Source organism: Nematostella vectensis, chromosome 4 (assembly GCF_932526225.1).
Source record: "Nematostella vectensis chromosome 4, jaNemVect1.1, whole genome shotgun sequence".
NCBI lineage: Eukaryota > Metazoa > Cnidaria > Anthozoa > Actiniaria > Edwardsiidae > Nematostella > Nematostella vectensis.
In genome coordinates, this window is record NC_064037.1 from 7,983,669 (window position 1) to 7,992,847 (window position 9,179).

At 40.5% G+C, this 9,179-nt stretch overlaps 2 protein-coding genes across 2 annotated transcripts; one reads left to right on the top strand and one right to left on the bottom strand.

Annotated features, from left to right (window-relative positions):
* Positions 1-341: 341 nt before the first annotated feature.
* On the top strand, positions 342-3,956 carry LOC116603428 (uncharacterized PE-PGRS family protein PE_PGRS54). The gene is made up of 4 exons (XM_032364611.2): positions 342-837; positions 1,607-1,921; positions 2,289-2,337; positions 2,866-3,956. Exons 1-4 carry the CDS (start codon positions 826-828, stop codon positions 3,720-3,722), a joined length of 1,233 nt encoding a protein of 410 aa, XP_032220502.2. The 5' UTR covers positions 342-825; the 3' UTR covers positions 3,723-3,956.
* LOC5519737 (D-amino-acid oxidase) lies at positions 3,830-9,128 on the bottom strand. The gene is made up of 9 exons (XM_001639570.3): positions 8,924-9,128; positions 8,486-8,562; positions 8,115-8,256; positions 7,085-7,186; positions 6,619-6,709; positions 6,197-6,285; positions 5,574-5,736; positions 5,390-5,506; positions 3,830-4,911 (listed from the first exon to the last, which is right to left on the bottom strand). Exons 1-9 carry the CDS (start codon positions 8,930-8,932, stop codon positions 4,586-4,588), a joined length of 1,116 nt encoding a protein of 371 aa, XP_001639620.2. The 5' UTR covers positions 8,933-9,128; the 3' UTR covers positions 3,830-4,585.
* Positions 9,129-9,179: the final 51 nt, after the last annotated feature.

The following is a 9,179-nucleotide window of genomic DNA, read 5'->3' on the forward strand; positions in this document are numbered from 1 at the left end:
TTTCCCTGTATTTTAGATAATGTCTCATACATTTATTGGCTGCTGGGAGGGAGGGGGGGGGTTTCCCTGTATTTTAGATAATGTCTCATACATTTATTGGCTGCTAGGAGGGGGGGAGGTTTCCCTGTATTTTAGATATTGTCTCATACATTTATTGGCTGCTAGGAGGGGGGGCGGCGGCCACCTGGTCACCTTCCAGGCTACGGCTACGCCCCTGCCTTGGTCCCATGGCATTTTTAGCGGTGGAAAAATATCGCATTGGGGTAGAGCTTATTTTTGGGATCGGGTATCTCCTTTGCTTGTACGGGTCACAAGATTTGTATCGGGTTCAGGGATCACGATTTTACCCAATTTGCGGAAAAGGGATCATTATTTTAGCCCTGTAATAAAAAAAAATACAAACCTTGTTACCACCCATGCTCGAAGATCCAGCGTACTTTGCGGGCGCTCCCAATGAGAATGGTTACTACCCTAAGAAGAAGTCTGTTTACACGACAGCTCGACGACAATGTTACTGATTACTCGACAGCTCGAAGAAGTTTTGACGGAAAAGCTCAACAACAAAGCCTACATGAAGGCTCCAAAAAGAAAGACATTTTCAATATTCTGATCTCTTTCGTTAAAATGGTTTAATCGTGTTTTACAAAAGAACGGAAATAGACCCTTCAGGCGTTCTTTCCAGTGTCCTACCGTTGCTAAGAGCCCACTTAAAGTGTCAATCAAAAAAAAAATACTTACTCTCAACTGTACATTTAACCAACCAGCGCAAAATAATTGGCTCTGAGCTAACTCTTTCATCGGTGAAGGCCGAAGCTAAGACGAAGTATGAGTCCAAAGGTAAGACAGGGATGGAAAAAATCTGGTTCTAAGCGTTGCTTTCATCATAGAGTGCAATGAAGTTAAGTTGTTAACACATAAGCGTATATAGAGTAAAAGAAAATGCACAAGTCACTCATCAAAGAATCGCTCAAACCAAAAAATGACGTAGGTTGATAAACACAATGGCAATAGGCCAAATTTAGTAAAGTACAAGATGTAGCTAAGAAGGTTTGAGATGTAGACGAAGAAAAAAAAAAGAAAGAAAAACAAATACCCCTCCTCAGAAAAACAAATATGGACATAAGTTTGATTTGAGCAATATCATCACTTTTCACGCGCCAAAAAAGTCTTATTATTGTTTAGGTATAGCGGTTAGAAGGGGTTTATATAGCAGTCCCGATAAGCAATTTAGCCAGGTGATGCAATTAATTGACAGAGACAGCATTAAATATCAAAAGAGAGTATTATATATAAATGTAAGATTACGATAGAAAATCAAATGGTAAAATGTCTTAAGCCACTGACAGGCCCGTGTTCTACCTAAAGTTCGTCAGTCCCCGGGAGATTGAACTGAGATCTTGATTTTCTGGGATAGAGAAAGAAAAGGACAAAGAAATTTTCGCTTGCGTTTCTAGTGTTAATATCATTACATATGTATATATTTATGGTTTTAAGTCATGAAAGAGCTACGTTTTGGATAATTGAGGAAAAGGTAACCTTTTTACACTTTTTTGCCTTGCTACATTGTAATATCATTAATAGTTTCACGTCATTTGCTTTGTCTCAGATCTCGGAGGTGTTAACATATTTTGCCGTTATATTGACATTGGCCAAAGTCACGTGGGCGTTTCGCGGAGAATTCTCACGGGCTTCCACATTTAGTACAGTGGAAAACCACATTTTAGTCGCCGACAGTGTCACTACTCGGCAGACGTACGATATCCTGTCATGCGCACAAGCCTGCCTCAGTGTTACGCCCTGTAAGTCGTTCAACTTTGGAGGTGTCCCACATGGTTTGTGTGAACTGTACAACCTGACCAAAGAGAGTAGGGGACTGGTGTACATGCACGGTTCCGTCTATGGTGAACTTCAAAACGTCACGGTATGAAATGTAATATTAGATGCAAACACAAAAATGCATTGTTGTTTTTTTTCTCACGTAGAATGTAGACATTGATTAATGAAGACTGTGAGAGGGGAATTTTAAAAATTTTAGGGGTGTAAAGGATTTCCTGAAGACGCTTGGGGTGCCATCTTCAATGAACGACATTGTTCACATATTCTGACAATAGTTTACATATTCTGACATTGTTTACATGTTCTCACAATAGTTTATATATTTTGACAATAGTTTACATATTTTGCCAGCAGTTTACACATTCTGACAATAGTTTCCAAATTCTGCGACAATAGTTTATATATTCTCACAATCTGTTAGATCAAACAAACGTTTCATTTTTTCATACCAGGTTCCGGAATGGCCAGAAGAACCTACACTACCCTCTGAGCCCATCCCCGGTAAATGAGCGGCAACGTGCTGTGTCTGTTCATCTGTCTATCTATCTATTCTTCTGTCTGTCTATCTGTTATTGTCTGTCTGTTTGATGATCTGTCTGTCCATCCGTTTGATGATCTGTCTGTCCATCTGTTTATTCATTATCTATCTGTCTATCTGTTCTTCTGTCTGTCTGTTCTTGCCTGTCTATCTGTTTGATGATCTCTCTGTCAATCTTTTCTTGTATGTCTGTTTATCGGTTTGATGATCTGTCTGTCCATCTGTTCTTGTCTGTCTATCTGTTCTCGTCTGTCTGTGTCCTTCTGTTTTTCTGTCCAACTGTCTGTCTGCAGAGGCGGATTTAGGGGTTGGCCGAGCGGGCCCCGCTCCCTATTTTCAGATATTTACAATATATTAACAAGTAATATAAAGAATACAATGAAGAACATTGAATCCAGCTCCTCTTTTTTGAAACCCTTGCTTCGGCCCCCTTTTTTTGGAATTCCTGGATCCGGCCGTGTCTACCCCCCACTCAAAGGTTGTTTTTGCAGTTGGTGTGTACACATTTACAACGTTGGGCGCGGTGGGTAAAGATGGTCCTTCCGAAACTCTCGGTTACACAGGGACCCCACTCGAGGGGAAGGTCGTTCTCTCTGCTGGTATCCAGAAGTGGCTCGTCCCGAGGACCTCCACCTACGTCATCGAAGCATATGGTGCCTCAGGCGGAAATGGGACCTGTAATAGTGGTGTTGGATGCAACATCGGGGCCTGGAAACTAGGCGGACTTGGCGCGCGAATTAAAGGGACATTTTCATTAGTGAAAGACCAGAAGATACAAATCTTGGTCGGCCAAAAGGGTCAACATACGGTTAGTTTCCAAACCCGAGCAGGGTCGGGAGGTGGGGGGACATTTGTCGTCAATAAGAGTGACGGGTCACCATTGCTTGTCGCCGGAGGGGGAGGGGGTGGTGGCCAATCAATGGCGGGTTTCACAGACGGGGATCCCGGACAAGCCTCTACTAACGGCAGTCGCTGCGGGGGGTCTGGTGGACAGGGAGGCAGGTTGTGTACCGCAGATCTCGTAATAGTATCGTCTGGAGTGATGGGTGGGGCAGGGGCGGGGTTAAACGGAAATGGAAAGGCTGGTGCCATGGCAGATGCAATGAGTTTTACAAATGGCGGTGCGGGTTCTCCGGGAATGGACGTTACCTGCAATGGGGGGTTTGGTGGGGGAGGATTTGGACTTGCAAGCCCTGGGGGAGGGGGCGGGTATTCTGGTGGCGGCATAGTAGGGACTGCAACAAGTGGTACCGCAGGGGGAGGGGGGTCATTCAATAGCGGGACATCTCAGGAAAACACGCCTGGTGTTAACAATGGCGACGGAAAGGTTGTGATCAAAGAGTTCTAAAGCAGGTGATCAAACGTTTTCAACTTTTTTATATTAACCCTTTATATCAGGAGGTATGATGTCGGGCTACAACATATGGCTGGGCTGTGATCCAGATGTGACAGCGATAGAATAATTAAGTTTTATTATCACTAGTAGGTTTTTGCTTTAATGTGTATAATGTCTGCTTTATGTTGACCCCACCTGTGATTCAGACTGCTTACTCAATTGGTGAATAAACTACTATTATTATTATTATTAGTATTATTATTATTATTATTATTATTATTATTATTATTATTATTATTATTATTATTATTATTATTATTATTATCATCATATGAAGCATCTTTTAATATATCTTTCCTATTGTATGTTATGAATAAGGATAGCACTGACAAGTTCTATTTGTGTAGGGAAATTCGCTGCCATGAATAATTTTGGCACCTTGTTATGTCATTGTAAATATTCAGTTTTTTTTTAAAGAATGGAATATGCGGCTTTTCAATACTAAATAAGGATTTTCCCTTTTTTCATACTTTAAATATATCTTATATAAAAATAAAAACACCATAACAGTTATCATCGGAAATATGCTTGGAGCTAAACGCTGATGCTTTGAGGCGATGAGTGCCTTGATAAAAATTTAAAGCTAAAAGATATAACATTTGATCATTTGATCACAAAAAATTGATAAAACACTAAAACTTTATCATTAATCTTGATATAGTTCATAAGCCTATACTGACATTGCTTTTTCCTGCACTTCATAAGAAAGGGAAAAAAAGAAGACTAAATTTGAAATGAGATCCAACACTCAAATTCACAGCCCTAGGACTAAAAAATACATTCACCCAGGGCGCTCAAGCAAGCAATTATGGTATTCAGAGCTTTGCACTAGTCAGTTGCTGACTAACAATGGTACTAACATGTTCAGCACATCCCCAAGACATGGCAACACCATAAGAGGTGTGACCATAATTATGGACCAGGTTATGGTCAGTGGAGTCAAGCTCCACCCTAGGGGTCTCGTGACGGTTAGGTCGCACCCCTACAGTCATACCAGACAGATGCTCATCCCTAATGTGACGCAGAGGGGGGTAGACCTTCTGGCACTCCTTGAGCATGCGCCGCACAATGGGGTCTGACATTTCCAGGAAGCAGTCACTAGATGGCTGCTTGAAGGTACCAAGCCAAACACTGTGCACTCCTGAGAGATTAAAAGCTGTTGTGTGACTAGTCCCATTGACGAGGGTATAACTTCTGATAATATGCAATCTCAATATCTTGTTTGATTGATTTGATTGTTTTAATGCAAGGCAGTTGCCAAGTAAACAATACACCCTTGTATTTTAGCATCTGAGCTGCAAGGAGGCTATTTATAAGCTTTAAAAATTTATCGTTATTTTTCATGTTTTGATGGCAACACATGACTGTGTGCCTGCAGACCGACACAGCTTCTTTTGCTCAGGGAAATACCCGCAAAATGTTGGGCAAAAGTTGCAGCATCTTTTGATGTCATCCAACACCTCACCTCACTGCAACTTTGCGCACAAACATCACAATGTTGATGGGTAACACCTAACAGATAGAGCCCTTCACATATTGAGTTTTAGACTTGTATCTGTTCTATAAAGTGCTATTGCATCAACTAGAGGACTTGGTGAGATCATGGATGTGATGCTTACCACGTGGCGCGATGATGGCAAGCCCTTCAGCGTCACCTTCACGCCATGGAGTTGTTGTTTGTATGCAGGCATCAGGCATCACATTGATATCCGCATTATGTATTATCAGGCCAGCACCTGTGAAATATCCAAATGTCACCATTTCCATACTCAAGTACTGAAGCCCCCTGTGCTAAGCCCCTACCTCTGAGAGGATATGCCTTCTTGTCCTGTGCCATATATTCTGCCTGGAAGCCTGTGCAGTTTATCACCCAATGGGCTTTGTACCTACTTCTTAACACCCCCAAGTGCTGGCTTAGTGGAGGTGTCACTTCCTCTTTGACAAAGTCCACACCTTGTGACTGCAGCTATTAATGTATGAAGAACAGCTTTAATTAAACAACAATAAGAGGAAATCCTGGGCCTATCCCAAAAACTTCATTGGGGATTGGAGAGAAAATTTCCAGAGAGGTTATAAGGCAACTATAAAGTTATACAGTTATAAAACAAATGCAGACATACCATGGAGGTGCCTGACACATCGGCTATATATTTGAAAAAGTCAACAAGTGTGGCAAGTATAACAACAATCACACCCACAAAAAAAAACAAGACAACAAATATTCAGCAAGCTAAATATTCATTTTCAGGAGTTAGAGAATAGGAGGAGGGAAAACAATTCATACAGGCAGAACTTATATATATATATATATATATATATATATATATATATATATATATATATATATATATATATATATATATATATATATATATATATATATAATATATATCATATTATATAGACTCACTAATTACATCATTCACCTGTCCTGTGAGCCATGTGAGGAAAATATCGGTGTCCACAACTGGACTAAGGAAAGTAAATGCATCTTTGATTCCATCTCCATTGATACCTGCAAAGAGTTTGATCCCAGTGTTAGCAGGGAATCATCAGCCCTTATTTGATGTAAACAATAATGGATAAGTAAATCTAACTGCTTTAAAAAGTTTCTAATTACCTCACCTTTTCACATCTTGAAAAACACTGCTTCTTTGAACTGCCACTTTTTATCTCAATAGTTATTTGTAACTCCATGTTTTCCAGCAATATGTACTGGTTGCACATAACTATTGTCATCTTTGTGTTTCATGTCAAGCAGTGTTTTTATGTAGAGTTTAAACCATTTGCTAAAAACCTTTTAAAAGGTTAAAACATTAACCTCTTAAAATAAGGATTGAAAGTGTACCATAATCAGTGATGATTTGCAGGGAGTGGCGAAACCCTGGAAGGTGTTGATGGGCTTGCATATGTTCTTTTACACGGAGGTCATCATCTATCTAAGATAATGAAAACAATAATAATTTGTCAAGAGAATTGGAGGAAAAAGCATCTAAATGTGCTGTCAAATTGTTAGGGCCTGATGGCAATCAGCTATATTTTATGTGGCATTTAGCCACATCCCTACAAGATGCTTCTTTCGAATATTAGCAAAAGTTTAGCCTCTTCTTTTGAGAAGGTCTTCCACTGTTCTTTTAAACTGTATTATATGTCCTTGTATAAGCACTTTCCGTTAGTCACCTTTTTCTGTGCACTAATAGCATAATACCATATTGAAACATCCTCACAATAAGCGGCTGTTTACTCTTACTCAAGTATATGGTTTTATTATGTAGCATAATGTTACATCCCTTTGTTTTGAAAGCTCATCTTACCTTGTGTGTATACAGTTTTATCCGCTGCCTCATGTACACCCCTGTCACATCCTTTTGTTTTGAAAGTTCAGAGAAACGATGCCAAGTCCTCATGCACCAGTCCTAAAACAGAAAAACCTGAGGGTGGCGTGTACACAGGGGCGTGTGCAGGGGGGTATGCATACATCCCCACTTGGCTGCCAAAAGCAGGTAATTTCTTATTGAAGGTTTGTCAAATATTATCCTTTTTCCTTAGAATACCTGTGCCACCCCCTGTTTAGAAAATTCTGGGTAAGGTACTCCACCTGTAAATGATATAAAAACACAAGAAAAAAGTAGCGGATCCAAGGGCGTCAAGGGTGTCCACCCACCCCCCCTCCCGACCAAATTACTACACACTTTATATACTAATGCCCCAAGGGGTGCATACTAAGTTTTTTTATTTAATTTAATTTTTTTATCCTTTTCTGGGGGGTGGGGGGAGGGATGGGGTGGGCGTGGCATGGATTGGGTGGACTTTTTTTCGGAAAAACAAATTCTATGTAGGATTTACACTTACTGATCAGGGCCATAGCAGGAGGTGGGGTACTGTGCGCACATACCTCACCCAATATTTTCAAAAATGAGGAAATACCAGTAGGGGCATGGCTGTGCCCCAAATATTTTCTTACTGTTTCTGTATTGTGCCCCCACCCAATATTTAGAGGCCTGCTACGCCCCTGCTGATGGAATACAATTACAATGCCTATAAACCAGTATTCACCCCCTTTTTAAGGTACGAAAACTAAAGGATATGTCTTTTTGTTATGTATAAGAATAACAAATAAAAACATCAAACTTATGTCCAGACCCTCTAATCCACCTTAAAAAAATAAATCTGGATCAGCAACTCCCCCCCCCCCAACCTCCACACTGCCTTTGGGGCTGGTCCCCACCTTGATCAACCTCTAGAGAAAGGCTATACAAACTAAACAAAAACTATATCAAGCACTGTGTTCTGAAATAGCAAAATTAGCTAGTAGACAAACAAAAGTTAGAAACAAAAACTTACAAATATGTTTTTTTCAACTTGTGCATCCCTCCAAGGCAAAATGCGTACAGGGATCTGCCACAAACCTGCAGCAACTTGAGAGGCAATCTTATGGTTGTTGCTTGGTGATACAAACTCCTTGGCAAGTATCGTCACACGGAAGCTGTTGGAAGAATTGTAATGGATGATTCAAGTCCCGTGCAACAGCACCAAAACACCGGAAAGCCATCCCTTTCTTGGCTGATCACAAGACAATGATGATAATGATATGTTGGGGATCACAAGACAATGATGATAATGATATGTTGGGGAACTACAAGTTCGCAGCAGCTTCCAAACATGGATTTGGAGGCTCCAACCATTTATTATCAGTAATACGGTAGTACCCCTACCCCTTCTCAAGCAGCTCGTAAGCTGTTGTAAGACCGATTACTCCTGCTCCAATCACCAGCACGCGTGGCCTTGGTTGCTGTCAACATGAAAATTAATACCAACTCATATTTAGAAGGGCATTGGAGTATATTATGGAAGCTGTGGTTACGTGCCCTGCCTGCCAGGGCAACAACCGCACCACCACTGCACCACAACTACCAACAATGTTACGTTGTAGACTATACGTTTCTTGTATGACATATAAAGTTACGAGTAGAAGAGATAAGATGAATTATCAAAGATACAACAAAAGGCCAAACGAATAGTTGTGTGGGAAACTTTAAGAGTCGACTGAGCATGACATTCCCATGCATGCAACGATAAAAAGGAGTACTTAAGTTAAGTAACCAATACAATAAGAAAAAAAAGCTATCCATTTCTCTACCGTTACGACTCACCAGCGCCATTTTATGTTTCACGGAGCGTGAAGAGCAGCTTTTCACGAAAAAAAATCCTTTTCTTATTCTTTTCTGTTAGTAATATTTACCAATAATTATTTAAAAAAAAAACCCGCATAAAGGAGACAGATCGGGAGGAAATGAACACCGCGAATTGGATCAGATTTATTTTAGGATCGAGTTTTCGTTAACATTCCCCCTCACGGCTGGCCGTATAAAAACATCACGTAAAACATTGGTGTCACGTAAGCGGACA

Excerpts from the sequence above, each read along its gene's own strand:
- LOC116603428 (XM_032364611.2), top strand. Across the intron at positions 1,922-2,288 it reads GTGAACTTCAAAACGTCACG|GTTCCGGAATGGCCAGAAGA; the intron begins GTATGAAATGTA and ends TTTTCATACCAG. Across the intron at positions 2,338-2,865 it reads ACCCTCTGAGCCCATCCCCG|TTGGTGTGTACACATTTACA; the intron begins GTAAATGAGCGG and ends TTGTTTTTGCAG.
- LOC5519737 (XM_001639570.3), bottom strand. Across the intron at positions 5,737-6,196 it reads TCACATGGCTCACAGGACAG|CTGCAGTCACAAGGTGTGGA; the intron begins GTGAATGATGTA and ends ATACATTAATAG. Across the intron at positions 4,912-5,389 it reads TGCCATCATCGCGCCACGTG|GAGTGCACAGTGTTTGGCTT; the intron begins GTAAGCATCACA and ends TTAATCTCTCAG.